The sequence below is a fragment of the Ochotona curzoniae genome, unplaced genomic scaffold (genome assembly GCF_017591425.1).
Source record: "Ochotona curzoniae isolate NIBS_2020 unplaced genomic scaffold, NIBS_Ocur_1.0 contig_1, whole genome shotgun sequence".
Taxonomy (NCBI): Eukaryota; Metazoa; Chordata; class Mammalia; order Lagomorpha; family Ochotonidae; genus Ochotona; species Ochotona curzoniae.
In genome coordinates this window covers 2,989,677-3,009,431 of record NW_024464918.1, presented here as the reverse complement: position 1 = coordinate 3,009,431, position 19,755 = coordinate 2,989,677, and the positions used below count along the sequence as shown (strand labels likewise).

At 50.9% G+C, this 19,755-nt stretch overlaps 1 protein-coding gene across 1 annotated transcript in view; it reads right to left on the bottom strand.

The window, feature by feature from the left end:
• Positions 1 to 3,600: 3,600 nt before the first annotated feature.
• Positions 3,601 to 19,755, bottom strand: part of SIL1 (SIL1 nucleotide exchange factor) — a 221,056-nt gene continuing 204,901 nt past the window's right edge. Inside the window, exons 8-10 of the mRNA XM_040977777.1 lie at positions 7,004 to 7,100; positions 6,437 to 6,601; positions 3,601 to 4,846 (exon numbers count right to left, since the gene is read on the bottom strand). Of these exons, the coding sequence (XP_040833711.1) occupies positions 4,490 to 4,846; positions 6,437 to 6,601; positions 7,004 to 7,100 (619 nt within the window). The 3' untranslated portion in view covers positions 3,601 to 4,489. The remainder of the gene's footprint in view (positions 4,847 to 6,436; positions 6,602 to 7,003; positions 7,101 to 19,755) is intronic.

The window sequence follows — 19,755 nt, the reverse complement described above, 5'->3', positions numbered from 1 at the left end:
AAATCTTTTTAAAAAATCATCTTTATAAAAAGTTAACAGAAAATGTGCTCTATGAAAACACTGTATATGAATTTGAAATTTTCTTACAACAAATATTTACTTTTTATTTCCATTTTGTCATGAACTTTTTGAAAGGCTCTCATGTTTGTAACTGTGACTCGCTGATCTGTTTGTCTGTCCTGACAAATGTCACCCTGTCTGTTCTAGTTGTGTTGAGTGCTAAAATCAACCAGCATGTGTCTCCAACCTATTTCAAAAATAATCTTAGCTATGCCAATTTGTCTTTCCACACGAATTCTCGACTGAGATTCCTGGCACCTACAAACCTACTGGGATTGCAGGGAATGCCAGATCAGCATGCTGGGCCCTGGCTTCTTCCAGCATCAAGTCTCCCAGCCTATGGACTCAGCCTCTCCAGTGATCTGGATCTTCTTTGATCCTATCTGTCGGTATTTTGTCATTTCCAACATCAAATTCAGTACCTATTGTGGATCAGCATAAAATCTTACACATATTTCATTTTCTAGGGCCATTATAAATGGCACCCTTTTTAAAATTTAACTTCTCACTGCTCTCTCCTGGCATTTAGAAATAGTTGATTTTTGCACAATGACCTTCTAGCCTATGGCTTTCCTAGGTTTGTCTGTTAGTTCTGGGAAGTTCTTCAAACCTCCATGGGATTTTTTTGTGTTGACAATCATGTCCTCCAGGAGTAGAGCCAGCTTCCTGTCTTCCATGTCCATTCCCACACTTGGTATTCCACTTGCTCGCATGAGCACACCCCTCAGGACCACCAACACAATCCTGAAAAGCAGCTCTGAGAAAAGGCATGCTTGCCTTGTCTCACTCTTATCTCCGCTGACCATTAGGGCAACATTAGCTGTGGGCTTCTAGGTGGTTTCCCTCCTCCAACTGAATCACCAAGTTTGTGCTGTGACTGGATGCTGCACCCCAGCAAACTCTTCTCCCCATCCATGGAGACACGGGTAGTGCCACACCCAATGGCTCTGCACACAGCGCATCTGGTGCCGGAGCCTCCAGCTCCCCAGCGGAAGAGCGCCTCTGTGTGGGGCTCCTAGTGTTGCTGTTTTGTAGAGGACAACCCTGCCCACGCTCTGACCAGGCCGTTCACCGCCTGCCTTCTTCCCTCTGACTTCTCCGCTGCTGAGGGAGACTGCCCTCCAGGAGCTTCCTTAGCTTTCCCTCTCAGAGTAACACTGGCACCACAAATGACCTAAATTTAGACAGGTCTTCTCATCTCTGGAAGAAATGATGGGGACTTTGAATACTCCAGAACTTGCTAATGGAAACACCTGGGTGTAGAATTTTCTTGGAACAGTTTATAGGACCACACAGGTGATCTGCTTATTCTTTACTCAATTCCCAGGTATATCATGTTTATGTATCTAGTTTCACCTATTTGAAGGGAGAGGAAAGAAAGTGGAGAGAGGAGAGGGCAACATTTCCATCTGCTGGTTCATTTCCCAAATGACCACAACAGTCAAGGCTAGGCCAGGCAAACCTTGGAGCCCAGAAATCAATCTGGGTCTCCCATATGGCAGCACAGGCTCAAGCACTGAGCTGCTTCCCAGACGCACTTTCAGAAAGTTAGATCAGAAGCAGAGCAGCTGGGTCTCGAACTGGTGCATTGATATAGGATATAGACCATGGCTTAAACTACTACACCAGCACCTACCCCATCTAATCACAGTTGAGGGGATCTAGAAGTTTGTGCTTTGAGGTGGCTGAGTAACAGCTACCCAAAAACATCCACATCCTTTTCCTGAAATCACTTCCATGCCATGGGAAGGAGCTGCACCCTCTCATTCTCCCTCCTCCCCAGCAACCACGGGAAGCTCAAGTCCCCAGTGCACTTCCCAGCCCCTACTTGTTGATACTGATTCCATGGTGCTGGTAATGGGGGCTGCTCTGAAATCTCCCTGCCCTGTCCTGCCTGAGGACCTGGACATCTTGGCCCACAAAGCACTTGCCCAGTTGCCTGTATGGACATGGCCAAAGCACTTCCTCAGAGGCCTTCTGCATGTCATGGCAACACTCCCACTCCTTGACGCAGCACTTACCTGGTAAGCATGGCACTCAGCAGCATCCTGCTGTCAGGCTCTGCCCTTGTCTTGCCTTTGTTGCCCACTTGCTGGCTTAGTTGGGGTCCAGCCGAGAAAAGGAGTGGTGGCAGCACTGGGTGAAGGCACTGTTGGGGCCAGGCCAACAAGGTGGGAGGCTGAGGCTTCTTGTCAGCAGCATTGCCACATGCACAGGTCCTCCGGGGGACCCAGATCTCAGCCTTATGCTTCTTGGGGCTGAAGCCCCTCCGTGCCTGAAGCCCCTCCGAGCCTGGATCTCCTGGTTCCTGACACAGGACGTGCATCTCAGCTGGGAATCATTGCCTCCACAAAGCTGTCTGGAGCCCTGCATGAGCTAGGGCCTCGTCATCCTGGCCTGTGTACTCCCCAGCAGCCAGAGCTGCTTGGCAGCTGGGCTCATGGCCTTCCGTGAGCCTGGAGGCTTAGCATCCACTACAGCTCAACACACAACACTGAGTGAATATTAATGCAGCAGTAAACCCAGGGCCCCCACATCTGCTGAGGGTGAGCAAGATCTGCTGCCCCCAACCATCCTGCCAGGCCCACCAGGTAGCAGAATACCAGCCCCTGGGTATGGTTCCATTCTAGCCTGTGGCCACAGTGCAATGCAATAGAGCTGCAAGGAGAGCAGCTGCTAGGTTCCCGGGGTGGACCCCAGAGAGAAGGCCCAGAAGGGGCCACTCCCTGCAGACAGTAGTCACTGAGGAACTGGGGATGCAGCCAGAACCTGCCCCCTCCCCCCCGCCCCGCTGCCTGGGTCCCCTGCTAGCTGCTAGCATGTCCCTGCAGTTCTGCTCAGAAGCCTGGGGGTACTGGGATGAGGCCATGAAGAAACCAGCTATAGACTCAGCTCCCTACGAGGGCCTGGGCTTGCAGGGGAGGGGGAGAGGGGCAGAGAGAAGGGGCTTGGCCCCAAGCTGCACACTCGTGTCCTCACGTCCACCCAGACCACCTGCTAACCTCATCTCTGAAGTGGCCCAAGTGCTACCCTGTTCTGCTGTGGCTTCCTACCTTTTGAGGAAACATCTGAGCTCTCTGTGCCAGATCATAGTGGCACAGCCTGTCCCAGGCCTGTTCTCCCTGAGAAACCCTTCGAAGTCTCTAAGAGCTGTAAGGCAGCAGGCAGCCAATGTGCTGGGTAATTGCCTGTCAGGTATTCCCAATGCCAGAACCGCAAGGTCTCTGCTGGGGAAACAGCAGAGGACAGGAAGGGGTGCTGGCTTTCACCTGCACCCCATCCCTACCCCTCAGAAGGGTTCTGCACTGGCCACAGCTCTGCTTTGGTGGGAGGCGGGCAGGACAAGGGCTGAAGAGTAGGGTGCCTGCTTCTCCCATGCAGTGCTGCGTCTCAGGGTCTCCTGGCTCCGTGGGGTCCTCTGGCTCAGTAGGAGCAAGATGGCCATAAGCTGGGCATGGTCAGGAAAGCACAGGCACGCCCCACACCAGACTTCCCATCTTCACCGCCGGGAGCCAGGCGGGGAGTCTGCACCAGCAGGAGCTAGCCTCTGGTGCATTGAGGAAGGCTGAAAAACAAATGTACCAGAATCCAAATCAGGAAAGCCCAGAGCCTGGGTTACCATGGCAACCTGTGGCAGGCTCCCAGCCTAAGCCCAGCCTCTCAGGGTGGGGGCCAGGACGCACCAGGCTCGGATGCCCTGATGGTGAGACGTCTTACCCAGGGTGGGGTACCTTGCTGTACATAGGCTGGGGCAAGGTCTGGAGGGTCCTGTGCCTGTCCCCCTCCTCCTGTCCCCAGCAACTCCATGGAGATCACTCTTTTCCCAAGGACCACCCATCTTGGGCTCCAGCAGCTGCCTGGGCTTCCCCAGAGCCAAGGCTGGGCGTGGGGAGGAGGACAGTGAGTGACTGCCTAGACCTTCCCTCCTGCCCGTGTGGGGAGGAACCAGCTCGTCAGGCATACACATCTGGCGCAGCGTCTTAGGTAAATGTTGTCCTTCCATGGCACTCCTTCTGACAGAGGAAAGAAGCTCAGAGAAGTTAAATGACTTCTCAAGGTCACAGCACAATTGCAGGCATACAGCCAGAAGTTTCCAACCCCTGACCCAACATCCTTCCCACAGAACCTGTTGATGGACACTCTGTGCTGTTCAGCCAGCCCATCACCCACTCACACCCCTGACAGACCCCCCAGACATTCCAGATGCAGTGCCCAGGCACAGAGCTCTGCCCAGTGTGCTTAGACTCAGTAGACAATAGCCTTCACAGCTTCATTTAATAGTCACTCCATATTGCCCAGATGGTACCCATGCCCCAGGTGGGAAATATGCCTTCCTGTGAGATGTGCCTTGCAAAACCTACTCCAAGGCGTGACCCCAAGCCTCAGGAGCAGTGCCCCCCGCCCAGGCTGCCCTGGTGTCAGGGCAGCCTCATCTCAGCTCCTTCAGCAGGCTGTCAATGGAACCCAGCAGCTCCCGGAAGTAGCCCTCATCTTCACCCTCCTGTAGCTCCAGGGCAGCCAGTGCCCGGTACTCAGCCTGCAGGTTGGCCAGTGTCCTGCTGAGCTGGAGGTCCTGACGGTAGTGGTCCCGGCAGGTGACCAGGAGGGCGCCCAGGGTCTGCAGCACCTTCTCACGGGCATCATGCTCAGGCAGCGCTAGGAGGCGTGCTGTGATCTCACACCAGCCCTGTTCCCGCAGGCCTGGCAGCAGGTGCACCTGACGGTACTGCTGCAGCTTCTCCGGGGATGTGTCCTTGGTCAGTTCAGCCTCCTCTTCAGCAAACATCTGCCCTCCGCACAGCCAGGAGCCAGAGAAGGAGGAGCAGAAATACAGAGCACAGTCAGCCCTGCCCTTCACATGCCAAGGCCATGGCGAGCCATGAGGCTCTTCCTCCACACCCTTGGGCCTCAGAGGACCTTACACTAAAAGCTTCCTACACGTCCCCTGCTCCCTGTACATATACCTCCTCCTCTCTCATCCATCCGTCTCTCATCAAAACACCTGTACATTGTGCCAGCTGCTGGAGAAACCAAGGTGGGGAGGGGTCCCAGTTCTCTAGGGCTGCTGGACCTAGCAGACGAGTTATAGAAACCAGGGCAACTCCTTAATAGCACGCAGAGTTTAACCCAACATGCAATCATGGCCACACAGGCTGGGTTAACATTCCTGCACCACTAACAACTTCGGGAATGAAATGCCCCTGAGCTGGCACTTGGCCTCCCTCAGACCCTGGGCAGCCCCATTTCAGGGAAGTGTCCAGGACCCACCAGGAGGACATGGGGACTGATGAAGGTATAGTCAGTGCCCAACACACAGCACATACTCAATAAGCAAGGATTACACCCCAGGTACCTGGTGGTGGCATGCCAATGATGGGCGATGCCCCAGCACCTGTGATGCCAGGCTGGGGGCAGCAGACACACAAGCCACGAGAGAGATCAGGTCCCCTTGGGCACAAAGTATGGGCTCCTCCAGGCCAGCTAGCCCCCAGGACATCAACTGTGCCCAGGCCTGATTAACTAGATCTGAGCACTGCATGGCTACTGGCTGCTCTGAGAAATTGGATTCCTGCAGCTTAGACCAAGCCAGGCAGAGAGAAGCAGGCAGACAAGCAAGTCAGGCAGAGAAGAGGGGAAAGGATGGGAGAGAGAAGACTGAGTGACACAGAGGCTACCATGGGCAGCCCAGCCCTGCCAGAGTGGTTGGGGGCGGGGAGGTGACAGAGCTGGTGAAGGCCAGAGAGAGGGGTGGGCCCTCAGCCGCCAACACTCAGCTCTGATCCACCAATCAGCAGCAGGCTGTTCTGAGAGCGTGAGGCCCAGGAGAAGCAACCAAGAGAACCCTGCCAAGCTCTGCAGCAGCTGAGTCGGAAAGCCAGGCTTGGCTGGTTTCCTCTCTCCTTCTTAATTAAGATGCTTCTCAGGCTTGCAAAGACCCAAGGGGGATGAGTGCCACATCTCCTCTTAGGTGCCAAGCAAGGGGTCTCCAGGGCTCTCAAGGGCTGTGTTTCTGAGCTTCTATCCCCAGAGAACCTCATCCAGGCTTGCAGGATCATCGGCTTCCATGCCAACCCCCATTCTTTGGTCTCCTGGCTTCCAGGTTCAGCTACCCCAGCACACACACACACCATTCATTCCAAAAAGGATCTGATCCTGGCACTGAGTCTCATTCCTCCAACCCTGGTCCCCAGCCCTCAGATGTCAGTTTAATTGTCACATCTCATGGGACACCCTCCTTGATGCCCTAAGTCACTTCCACCCATCTGGCCAGCTAAGACACAGGAGATTTGGGAGGGAGCCTGGAGAAAAAGGCCACAAACAAGGTAAAATCACGCAGGGGGAGTCAGCGAGGGGCACAGGCAGTCAGAGCACGGACCTTCTCGGTGACCAAGTCGTAGAGCAAGGTGACCACGCGCACGGCCAACACCTCCGTACTCTTCTCCTGCACCAGACTCCTCAGGACCTGCAGCCCGCCGAGCTTCAGGAACTGCTGCTGGGCATAGGGGAAGTGACGCAGCAGGGAGCACAGTGCAAACAGGACCTGGGGAGGTGGAGCAGACCCAGCAACAAGTGAATACACCTACCCCTGGGACTCAGGAGAGGCAGCCTCCCCACCACCCTGGGGTACAGCCGTGTCCTAGAACCCAGGACTGTGAGAACCAGGAGACATCAGACACCTTCAGTCTCACCAGATGGCAGACAGAATGTAAATGGAGGCAGGTAGGCAGCTGCAGGTGAGGCCCAAGACTGCACCTCTGGAGCTCACCCAGGCCTCAGGCACCTTAACAGCTGCCACCTACTTTGACAGACTGTGTGACCTCTCTCTTGTGCCTCAGCAGATGACACTCAGGACACAGCGGGACATGCACAGTCTGGGAAGAGACCCTGTCTTTCCAGGTTGCACAGCGGCTGGAACTTGGTAGAAAGAAGGGCACAGACTCACCTTCTTCTTTGCAGTGAGAGGCTGCTCCGTGGCCAGGATGACCAGCAGCTTCTGAAGGGCTCCCCCTTCAATGGCCTCCACTTGAACCTTTGGGTTGCTGTGGAAGGAAGCACAAGGAAGCATGACTACCCTGCCCAGCCCAGCCAGCAGCCATTCCTGGACAGACAGGAAACCGAGGGTAGTCCCTGATCAGGACAAGCTAGAAAACATTTAGGGGAACAAAGACTAACTAGTGGGGTTCCCCTGAGTACAGATGCCCATGGCACAGAGGACAGGCCGAGGCCAAAGCCAAGGCCAGGGCTTACCTGTCAGCAACCAACTGCTGGCAGCACTGGCCCAGGCTGGGGGACTTGCCTCCATCTCTAAGCCCAGGCTCATGGCAAGGTGCCAGTTTATCATCATCCATATGAAGCCTCCCCCAGGCTGGCTCTGAAGGCACCCTTCTCCACCATCCCACCCACACCACACCCTGTGTGTAGCCCTCTGGTATGGAGTTTCTCAGAGCCAGGGCCAGGAGTCCATTCCTCTCCCCATGCCTCCTGCTCTAACAGCATAGAGAAATCGCCTGTGAGAGGAAGGCAGACAGAGAGCATACAGCCCTGGGAGAACCTGAACACATGGCAGGGGGGGGAGTCCTGAAACAGGCCCAGCCAAGTGCTGCCGGTGGACACTCACTCTGCGAGAGCAGCTGTGGGGATTTTCTCTGGCACAGAGCATCCAACCACATCTGCATGCCACCAGAGAGTGGCCACTAGCCAACAGGCAACACTCAGCCTGGCCCACACCCGCCACACCTCTGCTCATTCTAAGCAGCAGTGTGGACCCACATTCCACAGACACAAACCCCACCCTGCAATGCAAGCATGGGGTGGGTGGGGGCTCTCCACAGGGCAGGATACTGGGCAGGAGACAGAGCTGGGACCTGGCAGTACATGCTTTTTTGCTGGCTCCTGGCATCTAGGCCTACAAGTGATCAGGCAAGGGTCAAGGTCTCAGCACAGTAGTCCTCACTGTCAGGCCCCGGGAAGGTGATTTCCCTTCCTCCCTCCCCTCTACACTCACCACTATACACACACACCTGGTCCCCAGCCACTCACAGCGCCCAAGGGAACCCAAAAGCAAAAGCATACACAAAGCCTGTGGCCAAGGGGCAAGTGGAGAGGCCAGGCCAGAGGTCACATAGGGATGTCCCACCCACCCACACAGGACACCAAAGTCTCCCAAAGTCTCTTAGTATTTCTGGCCACCTTATCTTAATTTGGAGATAAGCTCCAAGGAGACCCAAAAAGCACCTGTTCCTCCTAACTCCAACCCCCCTAACCAGGGGAGGCCCCACCAAATCCTAGACAGACAGCAGAGTGGAGGAGAGCCCAGAAAAATAGGAAGGAGTTGCTTTCTGGTGCAAAATCTATTGGGGAAAAAAAAAAAAAAATAGAGGCAGGTAAACACACACACACACGGGCCTGGCTCATAGCAGGTACTTCCCAATAGCTGGCCAAACCTAAAGATACCAGGGACCAGGGCAGCCCTAGAAGATGGCTACCCCTTCTGTTCCTGCCAGAACCATGCTCATGGCAGACCTAGCACAGAAGCCAAGCTCCCTGTTGACAACAGGGAGCTCCCTCTGGTTCCTTCCATGCTTCCTCCTGGCTGGAGAGAAACCACAAGGGTGTGCTGACTTGTCTGCCACAGCATTGGCCTCCTGTCCAAGAAACAGCCTGGAGACAGTGCAAGGCCCCCAGGGAAGTCTGGCTGACAGCTCCTCTCCTGCAACACAGGTGAGTACTGAGCAGGGGGTCTGGAGCTCAGCCCATGTGCAGCCCTTGCTCCGACTTGCCAAGGTGGCCACTTCATCGAAGCTGAGCTAATTGGACCTGTCTTTGCCAGCACATGTTGGACAGTGTTCATCCACGGCAGGCAGTGGCAGGAAGGCAAAATGGCCACAATGACACACTCACAAGAGCCAGTGCTGCTTTCTTTGTAAGACCTGCTACAATGCCAGTCCCCAACAGTCTAAGCCACAGAGGCAGGTGGCCCCACAGACAGCCCACACAGTATGTTGTTGCCTAGGCCAAGCAGCATAGCTCCAGCTGACTGGTTGACCCAGCATCCACAGTCTGCTAGGTTTCTGCACTGGAGTAACTCAGACACATTCCCCTTCCAGGCGCAGGCTGTTGTGAGCCATACCCCACCCCTCATCCCAAGTTGGGATAGACCCATATGCCTGTATTGCTGCCACCCTGCCTTCAGGAGAAGGTGTCCAGGGCAGGGAAGTCAGCCAGGGTAGAAGCAAAGCCTAGAGGCTTCTAGCATGTTGCCGCCATCACTCTAGATGACAAATGTACTTTTCAGCCAGCAGCAAGATGCTGAAGGGCCTGGACAGAGATGGCGGCACTGCTGATCAAGCAGAACCATGGGAGAGGGTGGCCTGGGCCATGCCCTGCCTGGCTAGAATGATGCACCCACGCTGACTCTTTGGGACACCCACAAAACAGCCTCCTAGCACAGGTTAGTTCCTCCTAAAAGCCCAACCTAGAGGCAAGAGGAGAGCAGGCCTGTGCTCCCTGGTGCCCCATGGTCTATCTGGCCAGGGACAGCAGCACTGGGTGTAATTTGGATAGGGGTCCCCCTGGCAGCTCAGCCATAGGCTCTGAACACTCACAGTGCATGCTCTGGGAGGTATCAGGCTAAAGAACTCTGAGTGAGGTCGAGAGTGTGCAAGGCCATCATTCACTTCTGTGAGGCAGAGTATATACTACTAAAACTGCCTTTCATCAAAGATAGCATAGCACCACTGTTAATGGGAGGGAAAAGGCACTAGAACACATCACAAATGCTTGGGACCTGCCACCTATGTGGGAGACCCAGAAGAAGCTCCTGGCTTTGGCCTGCCCCAGTCACAGCCGTTACAGCTATCTGAGGAGTAAATCAGGAAATGGAAGACCTCAATCTCTCCCTTCCTGTGACTCTGACTTTAAGTAAATAGATCATTTTTTTTTAGAAAATAGCTAATGAATGCAAAAATGCCAGTCAATGAACTGGTGCCAAAAGACGACAACTGTAGCAGGTGTTACCAAAGAGGCCAGACCAGACCCTGAGGATGTGGCTCTACTCAGCCAAGCACACCCAGGCCAACACCATCCCCATCCAGCCTAGGGACCCTGGACCAAAGCTGTGGTCCAGGCCTGGAGGGGCTGTTCCAGAACAAAGGTGGATGTCTGGGATTTCAGGAAGTTAAATGGGCAGGAACCTGGCTTGCCTCTCAGTGACATCAGTGGCTCTGATGTGGACAAAGTCAACAGAAGGATATTAAGGATGCAGCTCGCCTGTAACGCTATAAATGAGAATAAACCTTGTTCAGGTCTAAGGCGGCTGGACTGAATAAATACCATTAGCACTTGGATTACTGGGAGGTTCACAATCAGCAGACAAGTCAGCTGTCTGTGTGCGGAGGGACGACAGCAGCTGCTAAAGCCTGTTGGGCTTGGGGAGACTGGCAAACATGGGTAGGTGGCAGAAATGGAAACAACTGCATATGCAGAAACCAATGTTTGGGGCAGGGTGATGGCAAGGTGGGAAATCTGTTAAGGCTCAGGTGTCATATTTTAGCTGAAGAAAGCTGGGCAAGTGTCTTGGGGAGGGAGGCTGATCTCAGGGACAACCGCAGTGCAGGGTCAGGGACTACAGAGGCGGCCACCTTTCCCCACCACCAGCATCCAGGACCCAGCTGCACTATAAATGGGGTGGGGGACTTGTTTAGAAGTAGTTAGGGGTTTCAAGACAGCGAGAGCGAGCATGAGATCAGGTCCTGGCCTTTCCCGCCATGGGGATCTGGGCCACTGCAGGGTTGCAGGCCCCAGGGGTATGCAAGCTCAGTGGCTACGCAAAGAAATCCTGCTCAGGGCCAACTTTAAATCAGGATTGAAAGGAAGCCCTCCCAGGGATCTAGTCATCTGCCACCTGTGGACGGATGGAGCTACACAATCAGTGAAGACACAACTATCAGCCAGGAGAACAGAATCTCCCCCTTTCTCCTAGATTATTATTATACATGATGTTTCCATATGGAAGTGAAGATCCAAAAGGAACAAGCCATCTATCTGGCTGGAACATGAGCATCTAACTCCCTTGATATGGTGGCATCACACTGGCCTCTCCAAGTCTGCATGTGGAAAATAAAATGAACACAGACACAATGACCTACAGATGTTCAGATTTTATCAACTGTCCTAAGTAACATCATTTTTAGACAAACACTTTTGGTCACAGGCCCACTTTACAGACCCACAAGGACTCAGGTTCCTTTCATTTGTATAACTGCCCTCCTTGGTCTATCATTGTCTTAATGACTTTGCCACTTCTGTGTGCAGGCCAGCTGCAGAATGTTCCAAAATCCCCATCTGGATTTTCCCTGATGTGTTCTCATGGTTATATTGAGGTTAAACATTTTTGCAAAGTACAATAACAATGTTGTGGGTGGTCTAACATCATTATATTTATTGTTGGGTGGTGAGATTATGAAAAAAGAACATTACATAGAGCGTAAAGGTTACTTTAAAAACTGTTTTTCAAAAAATACTATTTCTCATAACAACAAATCAAAGAACCTCGATTGGCCAGTAGGGCCCTCCATCATGCATTCACAATGCTGGTAACCCCTTCCTGATCTTTGTCACCCACTTTAATGGCTTCCCCTTGGAAGCAGATGCAGGGTGGACAGGAGAGCGGTTGGCGAGTTCTCTGGCACATGCCTGCTGCAGAGGCTCTGCTTACAGCACAGCGCACAACCTGTCTCTGCATTGTGGTCAACAAGCAAGTTGCTGTAGGTTCATGTGTCCATTCTCTCTGGAGTTATCATGAGATTATGACACACGTCCTCTCCTGAGAGAGGTGGGCTTCTTCTGTGTCTGTAACTAAATCAGCTTCATTGCTCCAGAAAAAGAAGCTAAAACTGAGGGAGCATTCTTGGAGTACTGACAATGCTTTATTTCTTGACATGGTGCAGTTTTTAACAGTGTATATTCCTTTTCAGTATCTCAAGTAGCATGCATTAAGAGATATGTTTTTTAGTATGTGGGAAGCATGGTAAAACTTGTTTTTACAAAATTCATGTTAGCTCTGAATCACCTCTTCTCTTCAGAAATACCTGCAAATCACACCTGCAAAACTTACTCTGTTATTTTGAAAATCAAAGCTGCTCATCATTTTGTCTGTTTCCCCTCTGAACTCCCAGAATGGCAGAGACCTGGCAGAGACCTGGGCACACACAGGTCCCAGAAATGACTGCTGTAGGTTTTCACTATGCATGTGATCTCCCAGGTCCTAACTCACTGCTAAGACATAAGTAACTCATGTCTTCTTCATACTTTTGGTCTCAGTTCCGGTTAACCGTGCTTGGTTTACTCATCCCAGCAGGAATCTGGTCCTTTTAAAGGGGAGGCAGAGGCAACACCACGGAAGCAGCAAGGACAGAGAAGCCGCCTTTTACCTGCTCCACTGAGTCACCTGACTGAGGCAGGTGGCCTGAAGCTTTCCTGGCTATTTGTCTCTCTGTGACTACTAATGTGTCAGTTCTTTTGTCCCAGATCTCCCATATCTGGTGTTCTTGGCAGTGTCCTCTGAGGCTGCCATTCCCCTCCTCACCTGGTTCCCACATTGCCTCTGTTCCCTTTAGGTGGCCCCTCCCATGTTCCCTGCAGTAATCACTCATGACTCCACCAAACACATTTCAGTTTGTAGATTATGAGGCATCCCATTCTTTTTTTTTCTTAAAGACCTGTTTTTTTTTTAAATTTTAAAGATTTATTTACTTTTATTGGGAAGGCAGATATACAGAAGAGGAGAGACAGAGAGGAAGATCTTCCGTCTGACAAGTGACCGCAACGGCCGGAGCCGAGCCAATCTGAAGACAAGAGCTCCTCCAGGTCTCCCACATGGGCACAGGGTCCCAAGGCCCTGGACCTTCCTCAATCGCCTTCCCAGGCCACAAGCAGGGAACTGGATGGGAAGCAGGGCCGCTGGGACTAGAGCTGGCGACCACATGGGATCCCGGCGGGTTCAAGGCAAGGACCCTAACCACTGCACTATCGTGCCGGGTCCCTGAGGCATCCATCCTTTTGAAACTGTTGTTTAGACATCAATTCTGCTTTTCCCTGGATGCTCTGAATTCTGCTTTCCCTAAACTCCAAGGCACAGAGTTTTGCATTCCCCTTGACTTCTCCAAAATCTGCTCTGGTTCCTAAAAGTTCAACTTCCTCAAACAAACCCTTGCTGCCCAGTGAATGATTATTGCTTCTTTAGCATTCTGAGAGACACAACTGTCAGAAAATTAGGTGCAGAATAACACAAGTCAAGGATTTATCATAACCTGTTTTCTTGCAAACGGAGCTCTCCAGCTGCTGGGGTGGCCACTCCAGTCAGTGCTGCTCCAGTATACTCTTGCCAGTTCTGTCATTTCAATTCAGACAGCCTCTTCTACAAGATGGGGAACACAGTGCACATCTATGCCAGGCCTGTCTCAGCCCTAGGTCTGGTGACCATCTGGGGAGTGAGCCAACAGATTTCTCTCTGTGACTCACTCTCTGTACTTTTCAATAAAGAAACCCTTAAAATCACTATCACCACCACCAATAACAACAAAAAGAAATGGTGGGAGATGACCATGATAGGGCACAGAAGAAGGCACTGTCTCACATCATATGGCCCCTGGATCCCCATCCTCAGCTCTTTTGGCTGGATAGACAAATCCAGAACAGAAAGAATTCATGGGGGAGAAATGTAATTAATAAGCAAGAGGGAGAGGCTGGGAGGAAGGATCAAAGAAGCTAATTAGAACTGGTTAAAGAGAGACTACAGGGTAGGGAATGGGAAGAGAGATAACTAAAGAGAATTATCTGTGGCCTATAATTATTCAAGTAATGTCTCCAAGTAATTGTCTCAGGCAGTCTGAGGGAGACAAGGCATAGTAACAAGGTTAAGCAGAAGAAAATTTAGGCTAAAACATATGGGAGATTTCTTGTACAATGAGACTTACAATTTCATTACAGAACACAGGGACAGGGGGATAGGGATTGGGAGTGGGCTGGATCCCACAGGGCTGGGACTCCAGGGGTCACTCAGTGGCTAATTCTCACTTTAAGCCAGAGCTATAGACTTGGCAGTAGGCCTGTGTGGTTCTGCCACAACCTTCCTCCATCACCCAGATCATGCTCTCAGGACTTCTGAGCTGTATGCTGGGAATTCAGTGGCATTCCTTCTGACCTCTTCACCCTTGCCCTCTGCATTCTCTAATGAACTTGACAAACGTAGTGAACCACATGGTGGGAAGCATCATCTCCTTAGTCAGAGCCAATTGAATCAAACAGTTGCGGTTGCCACATAACCATAGAAATGTTGATGAATGAGCCATCTCTCAGCAGCAAAAAAAAGGCAGTGATCGTGGGATGGTCTATAGCTGAGAATGACAACACTGAAATGCTTCATTTACAGGATTTGGAAGTCGTATAGACTACAAATTTCTCTGCTGTGCAACATACATAACAAGTCCCCAAAATATCCTTTGTTTGCTGAGGTTCTGCTCAGATATTTAAGGTTTATGACAGTTTAAATATGGTGAACAATATGGTGAGCCATCCAAATATTTCGCATCATTGGTCTTTGGAAAGATCTTTATGAACAATTAGTTCTAGTTCTAAGAGGCAAGTGGAACACCCCAGCTGCTGGTTTTCCATAGGGCAGGTCAACATGGCCTCCTTGGCCAGCCTACTTCTTAAAGTCAGCATCAATTGTCTCCCCAAATCCCTGGCTAAGACTTCCTGCCCCCAGCCACTTCTCTCATGGTGTCATAAGGAGGGACTTGGGTTGAGGATATGCGCTGAGTCCTAGCTAGGTTCAGGGCTCATTGTGTCTCCCTCCAGAGCACAGGAGCACAGCTGGAAGGCCTGACTTTGCTCGATGCCCTTGGGCCCAAATTACAGATGCTTGAATGGAATTTAAAGGGAAAGCTGTGACATCCCATTCTGCGGATGCACTGGAGGAAAGTCTCAATTGCTGACAGCTTTATGGGGTAGAATGACAGGCTACTCTGTGAACACACTATCTGAGGCTTTTGGTCTAGTCAGTTGGTCAGCAGACACTGATGGAGACCAACACATACTGGGTGCTCAGCCAAGCCTTGTAAGGTCAGAGTGAGGATAAAACCAGTTACTTCTTCCATCAGATAAAACTGAGAACCTACAGAGTTGGACAGAGACTTCTAGTTACCTGGGCTGCTGCAAGAGATGCTTGGTCAAGAAGGATGGACATGGCAAAATCTCAAGTAAAAAGATGGGAGCAGAAACTCTAAAATTTTGAATGCATTCCCTAACTTAAGTTGCACAAAAACACAGTCCCCTCCCCCACGAAAAAAGTATTAAGAATCACCTTCCGTGGGCCTTTTAAACTCTGGTTCTGCTGGAAGCACTCTAATGCCAAAGAAAAAGTTACACTCACAAAATAGTTAATGTCAAAATGTAAATGGTTTGTTTAAGATTCAGCAATTGTTGCCGAATCAAACATGAAATCTCCTTGGCTTGAATAGGGAAGAAAACAAAAGGCTTGACGATTTAGTGCTCATTACAGTCTATCTGGATGAATTTTAGATTGCAACTTAAAAGAAAAAACTTTAAACCAGTTCAAGTGTGAACTGATATATGCACAGCCATTTTCAGCTGCCTGCAAATGGGGCAAAGACACAGCCTGGAATGGGCTGCACACACCCCTGGCTGAACAGACCTTGGTCTACCCCTAAACACAGGCCTATATGCAGTATAGTGGAGCAGGACCTGAAGTCAAAAAAGCTCTGAACAAGAAACCACTGGACAGCTGAGGTCCCTGCAAAGTTGAGAGGGGTTATCTGCCAAGGGTTAACCCCAATGAGCTTGCTACTACCAGAAGGCTGGAGTTTTAGAAGACTCAACTGCTGGCAGGGTCTGGCTCCTGCCTGGGGAGCTGGAGAAGCAACAGCTTTGCACTCTTCTTCCACTTCCCTGGTCTTGTCTGTTGGATGCTCACATGAGCCACACAGCAGGATTCCTGCCCTCCCAACTGTATAGGTCTGATGACCCTGCAGCTCTAAAGTCTGCTTGTGGAAACAGTTTTTTCTGGGAGGGCAGTGGGGCTGCTGAGCAAGAAACTTTGGTTTCCTTGCCCAGTGGGCCATAAAAGTGCTTAAAGCATCACCATCTGGAATTCATTTTTTAGAGATTTAGACAATTCTTTCAGAGTCCGCTATTAAAATGCCATTGCCCCAAGGTTGTAAGGAATAGTAGTCACATGCAGGCACAGTGACCACGTAATTTATTCTCCACACTGGGACACTGTTAAGAGAGAAAGGGGCCACTGTTAATTACTGTACTGGGACTAAAGACAAACAGAACACATGATTTTCCCTTTTAAGGACTTGTGGTAGGGTTTCTGTAAGTTACAAAGGTGAATATAACACATTCATGGTTCTCAGACCTGGACCCAAGCTGAGGAACACAGTGATCCTGGGATCAGGCCAAGGCTAGACACCTGCAGAGAGAGAAGATGGCACCCCAGGGGGGCAACATTACAGCAGCTCAACAGTGGAAAAGACCTGGGCTCTGGGTCTGACAGATCTGGGTCAGAATCCTACACCTCCTTTCCTCATGCATGACCTTGAGGTAAGTAAATTAACCTATCCTTGCTCAAGTTTCCTCATCTGTCAAGTGAGGATGCTTCTGTAAGGTTGCTGGGAGGATGAAATGAGAAACCAACTGTAACAGCACCTTGTACAACAGGTTCCATACCATAAACACGATCAGAAACATCCCTAGTTGCTTCCGGAAATGCTTTAATCAGAGGTGGAGGAAAGACAGGAAGGGACAAGCAATGGTAGGGACAACCAGGTTCATCGTCCTCCTAACTGACCTTCTGTGGGTCTCAACAGAGCTCAGCACAGGGAGGTCCTTGACTGCAGCCGCTCCTGCGGAGGAGATCACACACGCCAGCCACCACATTCTCCTATAGCCTCTCCTGGCCCACTGTCAGCAGCTGCTTAACCTTCGATTCCTGGATATAAATGTCATCTCCCTCAGAGTGGGCCAAGGGCAGAAGGGGTTTTCCAAAGTAACTGAGCCTCATTTTGACATCTCAGTCATTCTGCTTGCTAGAGAAATGGTACACTGCCCCAGGTTCCTTGTGACATTAACAGAAACAAGGGCAGTCCCTCATATTCACCAGGAGAATGGCTTCTGGAAAGCTACCTTTAAATAGGCTCTCAAGTGCTCTTCAAATGTTAACAAATGTAATCCTTAGAACAAACCTAGCAGGCAGACATTATCACCCCCCAACTCCACAGATAAACTAAGTCGCAGAAAGCTAACTCATTTTCCCCAGGGTTACAAGTGTGTAAGTGGCGTAGTCACGGAAATTCTAAAATAGGAGCCCAGAGACCTTGGTGCTTTTGGGAACCAAAAGCTATGAGCTGGGATGGCCAGAGGGGTTCTTAGATGACCTAAGCTTTACTGCAATTATTTGACAAGACGCTTTGCTGCTTAACCAAAGGATCTGTGGTATCAAATGACACTGGCAAGTACAACCATCATGGGACTGTCTAACATGGTGGTGTAACTGCCCACACTCCCATCACTGGGCTTTATTGAGCTGGACCCAAGGTAGAGAGGAAGGAATTTGCCCCCCCCCCCCGCCCCCCCCCGCTTCTTTCCTTGCTTACCCTAGCACTGGGGTGAAGGAGGAACTGCTAAGGATGTGGTTTTCAAAGTCTGAATCATGGGCCAGCAGCACCGACAACATGAAGGGTTTCAAAAAGTTCATGAAAACTATTCATTCATCTGTGAGTGAATAAAGGCTAAAAGAGATCTTCCACCTGCTAATTCACTTTTCAAAGGCCTGTAAAAGCTGGGGTTGGGCCAGACTGAAGTCAGGAGTCTGGAACTGAATGAGTGGCAGGGATCAAGTACTTGAGCGCTCATCTGCTGCTTCCCAGGGTGTGTTTTAGCAGGAAGCTGGAGTTAGGAGCAGAGCTGGGACTCAAAGCCAGGTCCTCCAGCATGGGATGTGGGTGTCCCTAGCAGTGTCTTAACCACTCAGCCAAAGCCCACCAACACATTAACTTCCTTATTTTTTAAAAAGATGTAACTATTTTTAATTAAAAGGCAGAGAAGAAGGGGGAGAGAAGGTCTCTCATCTGTTGGTTCACCCCCACAAATGGCCACAACAGCCAGAGCTGAGCTGATCCAAAGTCAGGAGCCAGAGTTGGTATGATAGCCTAGTGGCTAAATCCTGGGTTTACATGTGCCAGCATCCCATACGGGAGCAGATTCATATCCCAGTTGTTCTACTTCCCATCCAGCTCTTGCTTGTGGCCTGGGAAAGCAGTGGAGGTTAGCCCAATGTCTAGGCCCTGCACTCCAATGGGAGATCCAGAAAAAGCTCGGATCAACTCAAGCTCTTGCCATTGTAGCCACTCAGAGAGTGAACCAGCAGATGGAAGATCTTTCACTGTCTCCTTCTATCTGTAAATCTGCCTTTCCAATTAAATATATATATTCTTCAAAAAAAAAAAAGGTCAGGAGCCAGGAGCCTCCTCTGGGTGTCCCACATAGGTGCTGGATCCCAAGGACTTGGGCCTTCCTCTGCTGCTTTCCCAGGCCATAAGCAGGGGGCTTAATTGGAAGTGGAGCAGCCAGGCTATGAACTGGCACCCATAGGGGATGCCAGCACTAAAGGGCAGAGGATTAGCTTGTAACATCACGGTGCCAGCCTACCACATTATCTTCTAACTCTATTTTCCCACAAGTTCTTGAGAACATTCTCATCCCTGGGGGATATTTGGAAATGCACATCTTCAGGTCGCAGCCCGGCCATATCCAATCAGGAAGTTCAGGGAAGACACCTGGCCCTTTGCATTTTAACTAGTCTCCTGAGTGTGTTTGAAGTATGCCAGAGCTTAGAAACCACTGGACTATCCAGAGACAAGCTGCTCCCTCTCTTGACCTCACCAGGATAGGCCCCCTCAGAGACCTGTGGAAGACCCAGCTTTTGCAAGAAGACCCAGGCCATAGAAGGCCACTGCCAGGAAGATGAAAAGCTCCCTATAAAACCCAGATATACACAGCCACACTGATCAAAATACAATCAAGAAGAAAGTGAGAAATCTGACAAGAGGAAAATGCAGTTTCGGTGGGGGACAAAATACAACAATCTTCTGTGGGAGATGAGAAACATAAAAGGGATGTTAGATGTTCAAAGAGCCAAATGCCGACATGACAGAAAAAATGCAAGAATAAAAGACAAAGTACGGACATCAATGCCACACGGGCCTCCATCTAACGATGGCAATAGCAGGGAATGGCAGCGTCCCCCACACCCCACCCAGACCTAGTGCCCACTCTCCCCACCTTCAGCATGCCAGCCCATATAAATAGCCTTGAAGGAAGAATGTTAGCAATTAGTCACTGATTCCTGCCTGGTCGCATGAGGGGACACTCATTCAAAGCCACCAGAGGCTATGGTGGGAAGTGCTCAGCCACAGAGCCCATGCAGCCAGGCAGGCATGTGATCATTAAGGAAGATGGCCTGTGGGTATTCTGTAGTCTTTGATGCCTGCAACCTGGTGGGCAAATGAAGGGACTGGCCACGAGGCTATAACAAGTTTGAGCCTGGACCCACATCCAAGCTGGAAGGTTTAATGTGGGCTTTGGCCAGAGGCTTTAGCTGGGTGGGGTAGG